The sequence below is a fragment of the Erithacus rubecula genome (genome assembly GCF_903797595.1).
Source record: "Erithacus rubecula genome assembly, chromosome: 1".
Lineage (NCBI taxonomy): Eukaryota > Metazoa > Chordata > Aves > Passeriformes > Muscicapidae > Erithacus > Erithacus rubecula.
This window is the reverse complement of record NC_136658.1, coordinates 29,670,615-29,690,120: the sequence shown is the minus strand read 5'-3', so window position 1 is coordinate 29,690,120 and position 19,506 is coordinate 29,670,615. Positions and strand designations below refer to the sequence as shown.

Here is a 19,506-nt window from a genome sequence, read left to right as displayed (position 1 = left end):
TGGAGTGATGCATGCTCAGGGCTGGAGAAAGGTGGTTTATTTTGGTTCACCAGAAAGAATCTAAATGTGGAATTTGCTCATCAATGTTGGCAATGGAGGTAGAAGTCCTTTCATGAAGCTTTAGAAGTCAAAAAACTGACCTAGTCAAAATGGATACCATGAGTGGTCAGAAAGAGGTTAGTGTGGCTGTTCACAGTACTGGAGGATTCACTCTGCCTCAGCTCCTACCTGGTTCCTACACTGTGGTGTCAAGTGTCTGCTAATCAAAATCTCTGCAGCCGGAAATTCCTCAGGATAATGGGAGCTGAAGTCAGAAACTTTTTCATCAGCTCCCAGCCTAATCATACCCTGAGGGAGACGGGTGCTAAATTACAGGGTGTGTTCACCTCCTAAATCTGGAGGCTGTTCAGATAAACAATAACAAGCCAAGCAGGAGTCACTCAGAGAGAGACTTGGTGAAATGTAATCTTTGCTCAGCCTAGTAAAAAGCTGTTTCTGAGCACAGTTCCCTCTCCACACAAAAGTGTCATTTGTCAAAGCTAGCACTTAGGTTTCACACCCAGGTCCACTTTGTTTACACTTTTAAACACCAAGCCCATCAACTTGAAAGAAGCTGTAGTGAGTAACTGAGAGCAGGTGATCCTGCAGTTTCAGCTAAGGAAAAACAGTGCAACGACAGAGCTGTAACAATCTGGGTAAAATGCCAAGATTTTGTACATTTGACCTGAGAGGCCACCTGTATTACAACAAACAGGAGGTGTTTCTTTAAAACAAGATGAGAAAAGTGGTTCTTGCCTCACTTCAGCAGAAAATAACCTCTCTAATTCATTGCTGCAAACACTCACTACCTAAGAGTAAGTGTGACAGGTAGTACCTATGTGTCTCACCCTGCACTGAGTGCTCTGTCATGTACTTGAAGAACATGTTTGAAAGTTTAAAAAATCAAGGAAATTATTTTCTGTGACAAGTCCTAAAAGTTAATGGCATTTGATGATACCTTGAGAAGAGACTGGTATTACATAGGCTAAATATGGGCTTTGTTTTACAGGTAGTCTCCTATGTTAGTAACAGAGTGTACAGGTAAAACTGAGGGGAAGAGAGGGTATTCTTACCTAATCTCATGAACATGATGTTGAACAGCAAAGCTGTGTTATGCATCCTTGTTCTGGAGAAATCATCTAACTGTTGACAGCCAGAGTTGTCCAGTTCTCCATTTCAGTGTTTGCATGAAGACAACATCACACTGAGGTGAAATCATGAGAGGACTACAGATGTTAAATTTCTCATTTGGTCTAGAAGTTCAACACAGTAATTTTACTTGAGGGCCTTTGTGATTGTTTGAGGCTCTTCCAGAGTAGCCAAGTCTTCCAGGTAGGGTAAAGCTTGCTGGTTCTCCAGGATCTGGAACCAACCCATCCTTTATTTCCTGCTTTAAACAATTCCAGTTCCTGAACAGCTGCTGAACTCTGTCAAACAGGAATCTGCTTTACTTGTGGAAGGCAAGAGTCTTTCTCACATGAAAAATATGTCTGAAATGACAATGTTCACAATATTATCCAAACCTTCATGTTCGTTAGAGGTTTCTATTCAGTTGTCTGCTGTTCTCCATTGACTCTTCCCAAATGAAATACTTCCAAAGGCTAGTGTTACTGTTTAAGGGCATAGATAGATAGATAGATAGATAGATAGATAGATAGATAGATAAACTTTCCCAGTCAAATAAGGTTGGCCTGTCATAACATATATTGCACACCATTACATAAAAGTATAGAAACTTCATTTTTCTTATCTGTCATCTGGTCAATGATCTTCCTTTGAGACTGAGAAAAATAAACCATCCTCTTCTCTTTTTCTGGAAGAACTGTATTAGTGAAGCTCCTTTTCCTCAGTTTATGTCTCATTTAGCCTAGGACAGAGGGTTCCAATGTACCCATAGCCTCATTTTGCCTTTGCAAGTTCTGTGCTCCACCAGATGCTTCCCAAAAGCTAGCAGGTGGAACAATTTGTATGTGTTCCTTCCCTTATCCTCCTGGAACAGAACAACTTAAGGTTGCCTTAATCTCCCAACCTTGGAGCAGTGAGCAGGTCTCTTCAGGGACAGTGTAATTCAGGAATGGCTTCTCTGAGGAAAATCAGTGTTGTTTAGTTGTACCATAACCCACAACCCACTGGCAACTTCACAGTGCCTTGCTCCATTCAAGGATCAGGTAGTGTTTGTAGTAAGGTGGAGACTTACATAATGCTTTGGAACAGCACTTACTCAAATCTTTGGCAAGAGAAATTTTGGCACAGCACGCTGGCCTTCTTAACACCCATGTGTTCACCATCTGTCCACCACATGCCAAACAGTGTTAGAAAGCTGGCAGAAGCCTGCACTGATCTTTGCAGTGCATAGGGTTACACCTGAAGGTAGTCTCAGGGTTTTAAAGGGAATTGTAAAGAATCCAGGAGAACCCCAGAACACAAGCCTTTCTCTTTGCAAATGCTTGAGCTGCAGACCAAGTAGTAGGGTGCTTTCTGATACTTCCTTTTGTCTTTTTGCCTTCATGCCCTGGGCCTTAACAGCATGAGAAGATTGTCTCCTGGGTGTGGTGCATGGGCTGTCTGCTTCCTCAAAGCTATAAAAAATGATGCAATGATTTTGCTGGCTACGTTTGTGGAGAGAAGTATTGAGATCTGAACGCACCTGGGAAAACAGCCATCATAAATTAGCATTTACTATCACAAATAGATCCAGTCAAACAATAGGGTCACATCTTGGAGAAACCACAAAGCACTGCTGAAAGGATGAGAAAGTCTGGTGTACCTGAAATATTGGGTAGCTGGTATAATTTGTTAGAAATCACCCAGCTTCTATTCCTCTATGTCATGGTGTCTGTTAATTGACTTCTCAAATCAAATGACCCGTTCGCATTTTCAGGTTTCATCTCTTAGCTGATTTCGTGTTGGATGGTAACACATGGGTGTTGCCCACGGCTGGTTGTTGGCAGCAAGGCTGGCAGGAGGGCAGTGCTAACCCTGGCATTCCAGCACCCTGGAGCAGATATTGATTGTGCCATTGGAGAGGATGATGGGTTGTGAGCTGGGGATCTGGCAGTGCCTTGTCTTGACACCTTGGGTGAGCTCCTGGTACTTGGAAGGAGTCCTTAATGAAATGCCTTTGATTAATAGATTCAGAAGGAAGTTATGAAAGTGCTCTCTGTGTTGAAGGAAACCTACCATTGTCCACTGAAATGAGGGAGCTAGCTCAAAGGAAGGAGGCACTGCTGGTACACAAGATATAGCAGAAAGTGACATGAACCAGCTTCAGAAAAAAACAGGTTGGATGCTTATTTCACAAAGCATTTCTGCACCTCAGAAGGTTGCACACCAATGTTTAAAGCAGAAATTCAGGAAAGCTCTACCAGACCTACTTCAGGATCTGAGGCAAACTGTCACAACTTCTGTGAGGCAGAAAGCCCCCCTAGAATCCTGAGGTTTTGCATCAACTGTGCTCAACATGCATTGATTGCATGGCCACTTTCCTCTTGACCAGGATTTGAGAAACATGCCAATATCTGTTATTTGAGACTGCTTTCCGTGCTGTTCTCAGATGATTGCTTAAATTGGCTTGGATTCAGTCAGAATATGTTAGGGTGAACTTTTCAGCAGTAGCTTAACACTTGCAGCATTTGCCAGGAAAGTGAGAGACCTTGGTGACAAGGATCTCTCAGCTGCTGAGAGTGTGAAACCAGTATTCCCACCAAAAAATTAGTAAGTTCTGAGTTCCTTTTGCTCAGAGGAATCACTTCAGAGAGGTGCTTTGGCTCCTGAAGGAGGCAGTTTCAGGAGCACCATTGCATGGCAATTGATCAGGTTAAGCAACTTGTACTTTCTGTCCAAATGCTAGTCATAGAATCACAGAATATCCTGAGCTGAAGGGGGCTCACAAGGATCATTGAGTCCCAACTCCTGGCCCTGAACAGGACAGCCCCAACTCTGTCAGGTTTGATGCTGTTCCCAGTTCCCTGGGGAGCCTGTTCCAGTGCCCGACCACCCTCTGGGTGAAGAGCCCTTTTCTAATATCCAGCCTAGACTTTCCCTGACACAGCTTCATGCTGTTCACTCGGGTCCTGTCCCTGGAGCAGTGCCTGCTCCTCTTCTTCCCTTTGAGAGGAAGCTTCAAACCATGATGAGGTCTTGTCTCGGTCTCCTTCAGGGTGAACAAAGTAACCTCAGACACATCTCATATGGCTTCCCATCCAAAGCCTTCCCATTCCTCATAGCCTCCTTTGGACACTCTCTAATGGCTTTATACCTTTCTTATATTGTGGTGCTCAAAACTGCACACAGGTCTTGAGGTGAGGCCACCCCAGCTCAGAGCAGAGGGGACAATCCCCTCCCTTGCCCGGCTGATGATGCTGTGCCTGATGCACCCCAGGGCACAGTCTCTCCTGAGCTGGGAAAGGCCCCTCACATGCCTTGCTCAGCTTCATGCAATTCCCTCTAATCCTAGGTTGTTTGGTTTCTATGCTGCTTTGCTGGCTGTTAAAAATCTGCTTGGGGAAAGAAGAAGCCCATGAAACCAATACAGCTGCATCAACTGTGTTCTCCAGAGCAATGACGAGCTGCAGGGTGCTGTGAACTTGGAGATTCTAAACACATTATTACAGCTGTGGTTTATGCCAGATAGTGGTGATTATCATGTGTTTTCTGTAATTTCCTCCTTCCACTTCCCTTCTTTTTTCTATTCAGATTTTTTTTTAAAGAATGTAGCTCTGGATTGAGCATTTTGCAGAGTATTTCTGTAATGACTGCCCTCACAGAGGCTATGCACAAGAACCCAAGGAATTCTGTAATTCAAATACTTGTCTGCTATTACATATGACTGTGTTATTTCAAATTTGCAAACAAGTGATGAACACTTAGAGAAAGATGTGAAGGTGATTCCTTTCCCAGGCAGCTGGCAATCTAATTTAGCCAGGATACAACCAGAAGCTTATTCAGGTGAAATTCAAACAGAGGGACAGAAGAAGAGAAGAAAATATGAATAGCTAACAGGGTCACAGGGAGTTGACAGGGACATCACCATTGTCCCTTACAGTTATGTTTTGTTTCCTTTTCACTCCTTAAAGAGAAGCCAAAAGCTGCAACTCGTGTTGAATAAGTATAATTTCTCTTTGCAGAGCACTGGAGTAAAATTCATTTATTCCCCAAATCCAATTCAGGTAAATTGAATGTCAGTTCTCAACTCAGGGCAGAACATCATTATTCCTGCAAAATCTTTATCAGCACAAACATCCATGTGAACAAAAACTTGTTTGTGCGAAAGTACTGAGCCATTCCTTTAGAGCTTTCCTCTAAACCAGAGTTTAGATTGGAACTGAAAGGTAAAATCTGATTTGCTCAAGGGTAAGACTGAGACTGTTATCTTTACCTTTGAGCATTTACATTTAAAACCTTTCCCACCCAAACTCTCTCAGTAATTCATCCAAAAGCATCACAGGACAAGACAGTGTCCCCTCAAAAAGTGATAAGGTTGTCTGATGAATGGCACAGAAAGGGAGCTGAAAGATAAGAACTGGATGAGGTGAGAGGCACGATTATTTGTATAATCGGTGCATTTTATGCTTTTGTTGCCAGTAGAAATACTCCCAGGTGAGACAGTGTGGTTTTATAGTTGATTTCACTTCCTAGTTTTGCTTTGCCTAATACAGTTTCTCATAGAGCCTCATCCCACTGCAGTCAGTGACAAAAAGTGTCATGGTCTTTAGCAGGAGCAATCCTTGTGTTTGTCATGGATGCTGTCCCAGATTCACCCCAATCAGGCTCCTTAAGCTCACCTCCTTCTGAGTGCCTGTCTGCCTGGGGCTCCAAGAGTGTGTCAGGGTTCACAGAATGCTCTGTGTACAAACAGATCATCCCTACCCGTGGCCTGCCTGTTCCAGCCTGACACTTGACATGCAGCACCTGTCAGAGTCTGCCTAAACACATAATAACACTTCTGACTGCAGATTATTTGCATTCTGTTGGTAGTGCTAGCATGACTGATTTTTGTTGCGGCATCCATAACTCTGTAGAAATGCTCAATTATTCAGTCTCAGCCAGTTAAGACACTGCCCATTAAATCAGCCAACACAATTGTAGGGCCATGAAAAGTCACAGCTAATTTGAAATTTTATTAGCTCTCAGCTGATCTTGTTTACTGCAGAAGCAGTGTCTCAAAATCAGCCCTTTGCTTCTGTACAAAACTCTAATCCTTGTCACCTTTTGGGTGCTGCATGGCAGTGAGTGAGGAACTTGGAAGCTGACTGCACAGGACACAAAGGAGAAATGAGACTGCTGTGGGATTTGTGAGCAATTTGCAGCCAGCCAAGGACAGCAAGTAGCCCCATTGCTGCTGAAGAATAATTATTTTGTAGGAATTTCAAAATTTCTGCTTGGTTTGGGTGGATGTATTTTTTGCATGCATCATATAAACAAAATCATAAAGGACATGATTTTCAGAAAGTGATGGATCTTGAACTTTGCTTGAAAGCCAAGTAATTTTAGCTCCTCTTAAATTTGGTGTCCAGGTGACTATTTGTGGAAGGCAGTTATGATATGGAGTATCTCATGAAATTCCTGAGTGAGGTCAGCATTTCCATCTGTTGTCATTATCTAGTGTGGATGTCCTGGTAGTTACAGTGAGTGTTTTAAGTCAGTTAAAATCAGGTGTTGTCCAGCTGGTATTGTGCAAATGTTGCACTCTTTAGGCCAAGGTCCTGCTTGAAGAAGACACAGATACCTTTGGTGTTCAATCCCTTCCATGAAACAATGCTTCTGTGGAGAAAAAGCTGAACATACATTGCAGATACAAAACTTTAATGAGAATTGTTGTTATTTCATTGGGTTGTGCTGACACTTCAGAGCCCTTGGGGACTGGAGCAGATGTTTTGTGAACAGAAAAGACAGTCTCTGCTCCCAGGGAGTTTACAGTCTAAACAGTGTTTTGAAGAGCTCACTAATGGGATTGGTGGATTTCAAATCTCTGAGGGAGTCAGAGCATCATTCTAAAAGAAAATTGAAACTCCACCCACAAGATACAAGCTATATGAGCCATCCCAAAATGAAGCTCATCGTCTAGTGATATATAGAGTGCAGATTACCTGATAAAAATGGTCTTGGTCCCAGAAATACAATATTGGCAGAATAAACTGGAGCTGCTTTATTCTCAGTGACAGAAAAGGAGGGGTTTTTGCTCAGCCCAGTTCATTCTCCTTCATATCCTTCTCTGAAGGGAATGAGCCACAGCTCACAAGATGACCTGCAGAATTGTCATCCACTCTGATTTATTCTATGATTACATGAATCTTAGTGAAAGATGCAAACCACTGAATACATTGTTTACCAGATGTGACATTGTCTTGCCAATGGCTCCCTTTTCACAACAACAGTGGTTTGATTCACCCCATGGTAACTCTTAAGATTGCAAAAAGGTATTTATTTCATGGCTTCATGCAAAGGAAGTGGGACAAAAGAGTTTGGGTTTGGTTTTAGCAGGACAGTCAAAGGATATGTATGTGATATAGAATGCATAAACAGTCTCAAAAATGTAAAAATTCCTATTGCATGAAAATAAGAAGGAACACAAGAGATGTCTTAAAATCTGGATTAGTGACACATCTCTAAATTAATTTGTTAATTGGGAGGCATCCATCATTGTAGATGTTTCTGTAGGGATCCCTTGGAACTGATTGTTGTATCCAGCCCTACTCAGCATTTTCATTATTGTCTTAGAATCTAGTTTACTTCTCTCCTGGTAAAATTTTCAAGTCTCCTAAAGCTCGATATGGTGGTAAATGATGTACCCATATCATTTTGACACAGAGTGATCTGACTCACATCACTGCAAGGTCACAATCAAACAAAATATATCATAATGCAGCAAAATGCAAATAGCTCTGGGAACAAAGAAAGGATGTTATATTGGAGGGTTGAGAGATTCTTGAGAAGCAGTGACTCAGAACAGGATTTTGAGGTCACTGGAGGTAATTGTCTCAACATGAGTTCTCAGTGCTAGGCTTTTGCACCTTCACCTCTGTGAACCTTAGAAGTATAGAAGCCCAAAAACTCCTTGGAGAAAAGGAAGTGATCTCTTTTCTGCACCCAGTATTGCTGACATAGTGCTGTGTCTGGTGTTGTGTCTACACATAACAGATGTGAAATTACTGGAAAGAGATCAAAGGATGTCATACACCAAAAAGTCCAGTGGATGGGAAACAAAACTTAAAATGGGAATTTTGTTCTTCCTCAGCTGTTCAGAGAAAAGATTGGGATTGGATTGTTGTTCTATGTGGAGGTACTTGCACGTGGAAAAGACATCAAAGCATGCAGGGCAGAAGGAACTATTGGTAACTTTATGGACAAAGGCCAAACAAGACCAGTAATGGAATACTGGAGTTAGACAAGTCCAACCCTGAAATAAGACATAGTTTCCTAGCAGTAATTAAGCATATCAGAAGCTTACTGGAGGAAGTGGTTGACTCACTATAATCAACTCTCTTTGATATATGAGATATTTTTCTAAACCACAGATTTTAATCCAGTTCTGGGTGGGAAAAAAAATAAACAACCTTTGGGTCTAAGAGATGAGACAAGCTGATCATAGTAACCTTAAAACATACTAATTGCAGTAATCCCCCTATGCAAGACTTGTCACAGAGATAATTCAGCAATACATTTGTTCTCTGCTCTGAAGCTCCATGGTCATATTACATTTTATTTAAGTAAGGGAGCTGTCACTTTTTAAAACCAAGAGCTGTATAAAGGCATCCATAGCTAAAAATTTACTGTGCAGCCTACCTGTGCTCTGGGAGCTACTGGAGTTAGGCATCCACATTCAGGTCTCTGTGGCTTTGCTTCTGCAAAACTTGGGGTGCAGAGGACTTTTATCCCATGTTCCTGTCCCTCTGTTACCTGTCTCTGAAAAATTTGCAGTGATTGCTAACAAAAAATCACCTTTATGCTTTGTGGATTTCAAAAATGTTTTGTCTTATGGTTTTATGTTGTTTTATTTCTACTTTATATTTTTTGTTTGAATTGGACAGTTAAATTGGTTTTTGTTGAATTGGTCAGTTTAAGCCAGAGTTTTATTTTGCTTTGATTTTTTTTTTATTAATCCATGCAGCTCCCTGAACACCTTGCTCTAAATGGGTCAGGAGCTTCTTGCAAATGCCACTTAATCCTCACTCTTCTGATGGATCCAGTGAGAGATATCAGAGCATGAGAAGTCATAGCTGTGTACACTGCCATTATATCTCCAGTGAGAGATATCAGAGCATGAGAAGTCATAGCTGTGTACACTGCCATTATATCTCCTGACAGTTCACTGTAGGGCACCATTTGGTGACTTTTGGACCATACAATAAAATAAAAAAAAACAAGGAAAGAGTATGTACATGGATGCTGTTCTGCAAGACTCAGTCAGAAATAGCCATTACATTTCCTAAGCTAAAGAAATGCTTTGTCCTGAAACTGCTCTTGGTATTAGAGGAGTTGAATTGCTAAATGGCATTTCAGCCCTCGAGTACCTTCATGAATTTAGGATGTCAGTGACAGACCTCTCTGGTGTAGTTATCCTCAATTTATTCCATATAGGTCCAAAACACATTAGTTGAAAGGCTTATCTGCAGATGAGTCCTCATCATTTTCACCTGTTCAAAATACTGTCCTCTGCATCTATTCTTCAAACATTTATCTACACTTTCCTGCAAAGACATTTTCTTGCTGTCTTGCAGCTTCAGGCCCCAAAACACATTTCTGATGCCTAGAAAAAAGACAGGTTAATGAAGAGGTATGGTACAGCTGGTTTGCCATCCTTTCAGCCAAGTGTCAAGAGAAAAAGACAATTTTTTTTTTTTTTTTTAGTAGGAATCTGTGGCTAAGCCTGTTACATCTAAGCAGATCTGTATTCTGTGAATGGTCTCTCAAACTCCATCTGAGATGTGACCTTCCAGAATCCTACTGATCTATCATCTGTAGCAAGTAATTTTTTTTAATGGGCAAAGACATTCTAATTAGTTCTTCTTCATTATCACTAGTCATCAAGAGAAAAGGCCTATGGGTGGGTTTAGTGTCCGAGACAAAAAATTTTTGTGGCAATTTTGTAAGGAATTATAAAGATGTAGAGATGTTAGGACAGACAGAGGTAAGGGTAACAGATGGGATTTTGCAAAGCTCTTCTGCTGACCAAACAGTTCTCCCACTATCATTAATAGCACTTGTGGAAATGATCCAGTTGTGTGTGTGTGTGTGTGGGTGGGTGGGTGTACACAGCAGGTACTCATTGTCATTGACCTGCTTGGACACAGGAAGCTCTGGGAACTGTGACCAGGCTTGTTCAGCTTTCTGTGTGTGAGTAACCACATGAAATGATGATGTCAGCAATGTTTTAAACAGTACACTCTTCCAAGATTGGAACAAGTATAGCTCAACAGAATGCAAGTCCACGATGTGTGAGCCATCTTAAGTACTAGGACAATAAAAGATCAGATTTCATCCTATTTATATTGCAGTAAATACAAAGTAATGCCAATAACATTAGTGAAAGGACTTCTAATGCATACTGGTAAAACTGGGGCAAAACTGAAGCTCACAAACAGTAATAATGACAAAATGTCATGTTTTAATTTACTGTTTCTTTGAGATAAAAAATCCATTATCCTGAAAACTAGAGATATCATCCCACTTCAGGAGGACACTACCTCTCAGGAGAGTGTTGCTCTCCAGGCACGTTCATTTCTTGCCTCTCTGCTGGAGTTGTTAGTAGGATGCTTGCTGTAAAGGTGGTTTCTGTGATATATGGAGCTCCCAGCAGCTACACAGAGACCAACCACTCATTTCACATAGGTCTGTGAACAGCCATCACATGGTAGTAATTTTCATTCACTGTCAAGCTGTCTTGCTTGAGCTGATGAGTTGGAAGTGAAGGGCTCCATATCCCATTACCCCAGAACAAAAACATCCAGTTCCCTTATCTGATTTAAAGATCTGTCTCTAGTACATGCTAACAACTTATATTGCTGAATGTGATGCTTCATCAAACCTCTTTTGAGCTTTTTTTTGTATTTCTTTTCCTGTCACTGCTTTTTACTGTGCTGTTTGCAATGAGCAGTGGCATCTCAAAATGAAGGGGGGAATGTTGCTGTGGCAGTGGGAGGGGAAGTGGTGCTGTCTGTGCAATTGATGACTTGACAGATATGCAAACCCTCATTTTACTGGAGTATCAGCAAGCCTTTTCATGTGTGTCCACTGCTATTATTGTTGTTACTATTAATTTAATGGTGCTGAAAGTGCAAGATTTATATCCTGAGAGTTTGAGGTCATATGTTACTCTGTGTCGGTATCAAATCAATGTGGCCAAGGTCAAAAGAGATCAAACTTCCCAGCAAAAATCTCCTTTACTTTTTACTCTGTTTTACTAGGTTACGTGTATAGATCTCTCTGCAGCCATGGTAGATACCATGTTTTTATTCATTGTTTAATCCTACTGAAAGCAAACCTGGTAACTTTGGTGTGATGCAGTGTGTCTTTGATTTGCACAAGGAAGAGGAGCAAGGCACAGAAGTTGTGTATTTTGGCAAAAAATACAACAATATCTGGGGGCTCTGGAGTTATCCAAGTGACTGAGTTGTGGAATGGCACATCCTAGGATTAATCTAAAATGTGCTGTTTTGAGAGCCCAGTCAAATATATGAGTTTTTATATATTACATCCTATTGCATATTTATATTAAATATTAATGTGTATTTTAGGTTCCTTATTGTGACTTTTAGTGAACATGCCTTTCTCACTGTAGATGAAAGTCTACATTTCTCTGTTGGGGGCATTAGAAAGGGTTCTTGCACCCTGAAGTCTGCAGCACTGCTTGTTTCCATTGCTCTAAAATGTTCCTTACCCTTCTGTAGATGGCCTGGTGGATTGCATGGATCCAGACTGCTGCTTGCAGCCCCTGTGCCACGTTAATGCCCTGTGCCTGGGCTCCCCAGACCCCCTGGATATCATCCAGGAGACACAAGCCCCTGTCTCCCAGCAGAGCTTGCATTCCTTCTATGATCGAATCAAGTTCCTGATTGGCAAGGACAGCACGCACGTCATCCCAGGGGACAATCCTTTTGAAGGCGGGTAAGTCAATCTGGGGGTTGATTCAATAACTGCTAAAGCATAAGCCACTTTAAGACATGGAAAGGCAGAAAGATGCAGAATAGTGAAAACTGTTTAGGTAGATACCTGACCAATTTTGTGGCTGATGTAGTTCTGCTGACTGTCTCTTCACCTACACTGTCCTGCCAGCCAGTAAGACAAGATGCTTCTCTCCCAACACATAGGAGCAGTTGCATGTTTCCTCACTTCCTTTATTTCAAGGAGTGAAAGGTATCCATTCAACTCCTCTAGGTGAAGTGACTGACTTTGTGCACAAGTATCTTCTAAAGAGCCGTGACACATCTTCAAAAGACACCAAAAAAAAAGGAAACTAGAATGCTATTTGCAGTCTATAGTGTGAATATTAGGGACCTCAAAAGAACTGAGGAAAATTAATTGTGTACCACCTAGGGAGGGCAATATAAGCAATCAGGTCAAATATAGATTGCTTTTAAAGCGGAGAAATTCTTTATTGCTGCAATCATCATCAAGAAACAGGAACTGGGAAACAAAACATAGCAGTTCACTTCTGTGACCGCATCTCAGCAATTTAAGTATATTCCCATCTGTCAGGGCTGATCATCCCTGGAAATAATTTCTTGTAGCAGGGTAACTGGGGTGTCAAATTTCTGGATCATTCAGTGTCTGCCCTCAATGTTGCCTTTCAGAAGTAGTGACCCTGATCCTGGAGGTGGCTTTCAACATTTAGGTTTGAGCTCTGTTGAGCTTCACCCAGTCATGAACTGCTTACTTTCTCACACACAGCAGTTAATAGGTTGGCACTGAAAATATGCAACCCTCATGTTTGTGTGGGTATTTATTTCAGCACTTACATCTCAGCTGGCCTCTCAGGCCCCTGTAGATCTGACCTAATGCTTTTCATGAAGGGACATTGCCAGCATCTCTTGGGTACCAGCTCCCATACAGCACCTTTTTTGGTAGCCTACAGCTGATATTATCATCACAGCACTGTCAGGAAATCGGCCTGATGTGATATTTTCCCTGTTACTTCTTGCTTCCAAGGTCTTCGGGGTCCAAGAATGCTGACAACAATGACTGAAATTATAAACAAACACTTATTATGTTGCAAACAGTTTTTGTTGCTGTAAAATCAGCTTCAGAATAGGAAACAGATTATGCTCACCATTTCATTTTTCTGATGTATTTAGGGTAGCAATTTCTCAACATTTCCACAGAGGACTCTGTTATCAGGTTCATATGTATCCTTTCTGACAGGTAGAGAGTTTCGGTACACAGGCATCTGTGTTAATGAACTTCTCATACAACTAATGAACTATAGGGATCTTCGTATTTGTGCATTCAAAAAATAAAACTGCAGCTTCTGTTTAAGGGCTGCTTGCATTCAACAGCATACAGAGCTGGGGGAAAATAGTGGGAATTTCTAATGATATAGTGAATTTGTTTGTGAGAGTGCCAGCAGAGCACCAACATAAAGAATGTGTTATTTAGGGTCACATAAATTCCTGCAGGAGTTATATGTGTTTCATAGGTCTGATGATAGATCCCTATGCAGGAAAGACCTACTAACCATCTGTAGATGTCCTGCTAAAGAAAGATTCAGAATTCAAAAGGAGCACCTGCTAGCATAAATGTTTGTCTGATATGTAGATTACTGGAGTGAGGGAATGAAAATATTCAGATCAACAGGAAGGGTTTTAATGACTTCTTTTGATTAAATGCAATGGAAGTAATAAAACCGTTCTATTTAAGTTAGGATGAAGTATTATACAGAGGTAGTGATGATTTATGAGCTTTCCATTCTCGAATTATCAGCATAGGGTGTGTGCCACTAAATATGGTCTACAGATTTGTCACCTCAAGCTGTGATTGTATTGCATCTCTCAAGTTAAGTATCTTGGTTCACAGGAGTGATTGAAAGTAACATTGAAGAACTTCAACAGAAGGTATATTTTCCTCTGAGGCAATACCTGGTGCAGGCTCATGAGAGTGTTGGGTTGTTGAAAATGCCACTACTCTTTTGGGATTTTAAAAGATATCACGAGTTCCTTCGGTTCTTAAAGATTCTATAGTTCTCAATAAAGTCAACCACTGCAAGGGTTTTCTGCTTATTTGGCTTCTCTTTGTAGTTTCAATTGCCTGTTTCAACTCCCAGAAAGCTGGACCTTTGAACAGCTCTGTGGTCACCCTGGAAATGACAAGACTTCAGCAGTGGTCAGTGATTGATATGTGGGGAAGGGAAGCATGGTCTGGGACCATCTGAGATCCAGTTAGTCTGGACAGGCAGGACTGCCTCTATTTGCGTGTTTGGATATGCCTTTTATTCAGTAGCATTGTCACTGAAACTCCATCAGTTGCTTTTACAACAGGCAGGTGCTAATATCCCTGTTATCCATGGAGCTGCTCAGTGTCTCTGTAAAAATCACAGCAGCCACTGAGGGCAAAATGAGCTGTTTACATCACTCCTTCCAGCTGCTGGCTTGAAAGTTTGTCTTACAGGAGGGAGTTTCTCTTATGGAGTGCTTCAGCATCCTGCTTCAGGACAACCCTCTCCCATTGGTGCTGGGCTGATTCATGAAGTCATCTCCTTCTTGGTGTAGATCAGGACTGTAAACTGCTGATCATGGAACTTCCTATATCTTTCTGTCCCCGTGGCATCATCCTCACAGGGTGGGGTTGGAGTTGGATCCATGTCATTTGCTGTGAGCAGTCCCCCATGAGCAGGCAGTACAGAGGTGACACAGGTCTCTTTCCTGTGTGTCTGGTATCCTGCATGGGCACCAGTGGCACAGCCACACTCACCATTCAGGTCAGGAACTACAGCCTGCCCCTCTGGGCTTCACTAGGTCATGGCTGACTGATTATCACCCTGGGGGAACACGTGCACATTTGCATCCCTGTCTGGCCTGTGCAGAACTGGCAACAGTGTGAAGGAGGTGGCTGAATATATCTGCAATATATTTCCTGAGCTTCAAAACCACAGCTTAGCCACTCTTCAGAGAGAACAGCAGTGCAGATCACCTAATGGATACAAATAAATGAATGTCTCATGACAGCTAGCCTTTGAGTGAATTTATTATTGAATTACTCTCTGGCTTTTTAAGAACAAGCTGAGCTGACAAGCTCTCTCACCAGTGCAGGAGAAGAAGTTAGACAATGATAAATTACCCTGATGGATAAAGGCAAAGACCTTGTCTCTTCCCAAATACCAGCAATTATATATTATTCATGTTTGGGAAGAAAAAATAATTATTGCCCATATTGAAATGAGTGTTTATGATGATAAAGCAAGTAGCTAAATTAAATTTTGAATGCACAGAATGTCTTTTCACATCATTTTGATGAACAGATAACAAGTACTCCTCTACTTGGTCGTTCTTGTATTGATTTTGAAACCACTTACTGTTTACTTTGTCATTTTTAAGCTATTCTTAGTTGTCCATCACCGTAAGGAGTTACAGAAGATGCAGTGATGTCAATAAGTTAACTATAAAGTAGGACACCTGATACATTTGTTCCCTTTTCAGGGATAGAGTTAAAAAATGCCAAGAACAGGTTAAAGTCCTGATCCACAATCTTTTATGGTAAGTGTTGGCATAGGTTAAAGTGCTTCAGAAAGCCATATGTAGAATTGGTACTTTTGTAAAGAAAATTTGAAATCGCTCAATTTTTAAATAAATGTGTTTTACACCCCTCCTTTTTTGAGACAGATTGTGTATATCTACTTGCTGCCAGTGGTATCAACCTGTTCTGATTGCTTGGGCAGCTAAAAATAACCATCTGAGTTACATGAAACATCAGAGAGCAGCATCTGTTATTAGCTGCAAGAATAGTCCCTGATTGCCCTCAGGTCAGTAGTCTACATATAAAAAGTTAGTTTTGATGATTTAAAATTCTGATCAGAATTAACTTTGCACATGTTTTCCCACTACTGAGTGACAAGGTATCTGTAAACATGTCACTCAACCTTCCTATGTCCCCTCTGTGTGCCAGGCAGAGCAATGTACCTTACTGATCCAGGTGGAGAGGGTTACACAGCATAGTTAGAAACTCAGATAGACAAGTATGCTATAAATGCCTGTGTGCACTGTTTTACTGTGAATAAGTAAATAAATTTGATTTTTTGTCTGAGAGTTAAGTTACATTAATCCTAAGTCCCATCAAAACCAAAACTGTGAATATTGATCATGGCCAAAGAGGAGCTAAGAAAATATAGGGGGGATGGATCTAAATATTTTTTCAGAATGTTTTGGTATCCCATCTGGTCAGTCCTAAGTGATTTTGAAGAGCATTGCTATGTTTTCTTAGGATCCTTGAGGAAGTTTGCCTGGAGAAGCTTTGACTGCCCTATCCCTGGAAGTATCAAGGTCAGGCTGGATGGACTCTGAGCAATTTGATCCAGTGATAGGTGTCCCTTCCCATGGCAGAGGGTTGGAAGTGGGTGGTCTTTAATGTCCCTTCCAACCCACATCATCCTATGATTGTATGAATATGTTCAAAGCATCTTCTCTTTTCACATATTTCATCCCATTTATGGAGGGCTTTGGGTTCACCCCAGCAGATCTTTCTCAGGTTTTTTCCCAAGGTAACCAAGGTGCTCTGTCTTTTCTATATTTTTCCATCAAGAAAAGTGTAACTTTGATATAGTGACATTGGAAACACTTAATTAGTTGAAGATAATGTTAGAGGTCAAAGAACTCAAACTTACCAGGTGTAGCTTTATGGTGATGATTTCTCCTGAGCTGGCTAGTCCAGCCCATGGCTCTGGCCCAACTCCAGGCAGATGCAGTTTCCTTCAGCAGCAGGAAATTCTCTGGGTCAGATGCACCCACTGAACACAGACACCCAGCAGCAATGCAGGAGCTAGGGAGCACAGCAACTCCTAGAGTTAGGACAGCTTGGAATGCTGCATCTGTTTAAAACTGTGTCATAGAGATAACACAGCCTCCAGTTCTGGGGATGAGCACTTGTGGCACAGCATGGTACCTACATTGATGGAAGCAAGGTCATATTTTTTCCATATTTTAAACCAAGATAACATAGCAAGTATTCAAATCCTCTTCTTCCCAGTATTATTGTCTTCTGAAGACATCATTCTTTCCATGCTTTCTACTTAAATTAACTCCTTATTAGGCACAAGTCACAGCTTTTTGAAATACAGAATAACAAGGAATTTTTAAAAATTTACTGGTTTTTATTTTGGTAATTAATCTCTTCAAGAGGGATTAAGAGCAAATAATGCATCTAAAATTTACCTTTCCTATGTACAGGGCTTATATTTTTTTCCAATGTTTGCCCTCTGATTTTGAGTTTAGAATAGCATTATTTCCATATAGTAAATTAATGCAATATATGCAGCTACTTACATCAACTTTGTGGAATCTGTACCTGCAAGACTTCATGAAAGCAAAGCTCTTGTCCATATTTATGTTCTTTTCCATAACATAGATAGTGTAACCATGACAGTGTAACCATGTAATTAAATTCCTAATTAAATTCCTCTTTTTTAACTGTCAGTAAAAGAAATTTGGTTGGACTCAATGGTCTTCAAGGTCATGTCCAACCTTAATGATTCTGTAATTCTGTAAGTCCTGTGTACAGTCATTGGAGAAACTGGGCTTCAGCTTTTTGCAAATGTTTTAAAAACATTAGATATTTATTACCAAGCACAAAAGAAGGAGTAGGATCTTCCTAGTGTGATTTGGGCATGCTTCCAAGGCCCAGCAAGGCAGCTGATAGAAATGCTGCACCATCCTGCACCTGGAATTCAAAGGTCCCAGGTGATACCTGCATCCCAAGGAGCTCCTGGAGTGTGCTGAAAACAGCTCATTAGGAGTTGTTTTCATGCTTGCAAATTTTGAAGGCTTGAGATTTAAGTACCTTCCAGATTACAGAGGTAGTGATGTGCACTTTTGGATTTAGGAGTCTAAACTATGGTGTAGGTGCTGATGCATTCTCTTGGATCTGCACGTAGATATTTGATTAATATTTATTTCGTACTTAAGTTACTGTGCTCCGAAAAAAACTACCTAATGAGGAAGAGTCTGTCCTTTGAGTGTAACATTTATTTGTTAAATTGGTTAAAACCTCCTATATAAAAAAGCAGTTTTATAATCCCAAGCATAAAATCTTTTCTATTTTATTGGACAATTTTTTCTAATTCCTTTTGATTGTTGCAAATCTATCACTCAGCTAGTTAAAGCTGTAGGAGTTAAAGAACTTCTCCCTATGATCATCAAAAGAGAGATCATTTTGCAATTAACCTGGAAATTATGTATTTTTTCCTCCTCTTCTGCTCAGTTTTGTTTTCATGGTGCCTCAGATTCAATAAAAGTCAGTGCTTTTTTATTCCTATTCTTCTGCAGAGCTGAATATGTGGCCAGAGCTTAAAAAATAAATACCAGATGTAAAATACTGTAATAACACAGAACTACTAAGTTCTGCAGACACTTTTAGTGAAGACTTGGCATGAATGCACTATTCATCTCTGAAAGTTATTGCAGCATAAAGTCTTTATCTCTCATAGAAATAATGGCTATAAAATGACTTCTGAAAAATCATTAAATAAGTGCAATTCAGTATTAGGTGGAAAAATGATCTTACACCTTATGTACTTCTGGACACTTGATTTGGATTGTACAGGCCTAAAAAAATATGAGCATGGTTCTGTTTCTTTGATATCTTATGCAAAGTAAGAGTGTATTTCCTTGGTTTTACTGGAGAAAAGGAGAGATTGACTAAAGCATTAGTCAGTCACATTGAAATAAAAGGATTCTTCACTGAAACTTTGCAGTACAGCACAGCCCAGCTTTATTATGTGTTGCATTTCCTATAAAACTCTGTTCTAAAATACTTTTATTTAAACAGTTGGAGCCAGTTTTACAATTTCACAGATGTCATCAGCATCTTTTCCTCTGCTGAGTAGCCTTCCCATATCCCTTACCCTCCCACCTTAGCATTATAGTTCAACTGAGAAATCTTGAGGTGTAAAAATAGTGAGTCAATGAGGCATAGAGACACAAGATGCTCTGGATGGCAGGAGTGCCATCTCTTTCCAAGAGTGCCCAGATTGCTTGGCAGATCAGAAAGGAAGATTGTGCTGTCATAAAGAGAAAGGACACACATGGAGAAGGTGAATAATGTTCAATTCCTGGGAAAAGTATTCAAAGCAACAAGGGCCTGAGTCTATCAAGAATGGAGCCAATAGGGAATTCTTGTGAGAGCAATGATCATGGAGTTTCTAGAAGTGGTAGGGGGTCCTCTAAGGATATTATATTTTGCTGTCATGCAATAAAGATACCTCCTTTTCCTTTTGGAGGAGCTACAACCAGCAGTCACTAATACTGCTGAAAAAAAAATATGCCC

The 19,506-nt window shown here is 40.7% G+C and overlaps 1 protein-coding gene across 4 annotated transcripts in view; it reads left to right on the top strand.

The window, feature by feature from the left end:
- Positions 1–19,506, top strand: part of TENM4 (teneurin transmembrane protein 4) — a 587,508-nt gene that overhangs the window by 483,501 nt on the left and 84,501 nt on the right. For all 4 annotated transcript variants that reach the window (XM_079300958.1, XM_079300961.1, XM_079300960.1 and 1 more), the window contains one exon: positions 11,928–12,144. In XM_079300958.1, the coding sequence (XP_079157084.1) occupies positions 11,928–12,144 (217 nt within the window). The remainder of the gene's footprint in view (positions 1–11,927; positions 12,145–19,506) is intronic.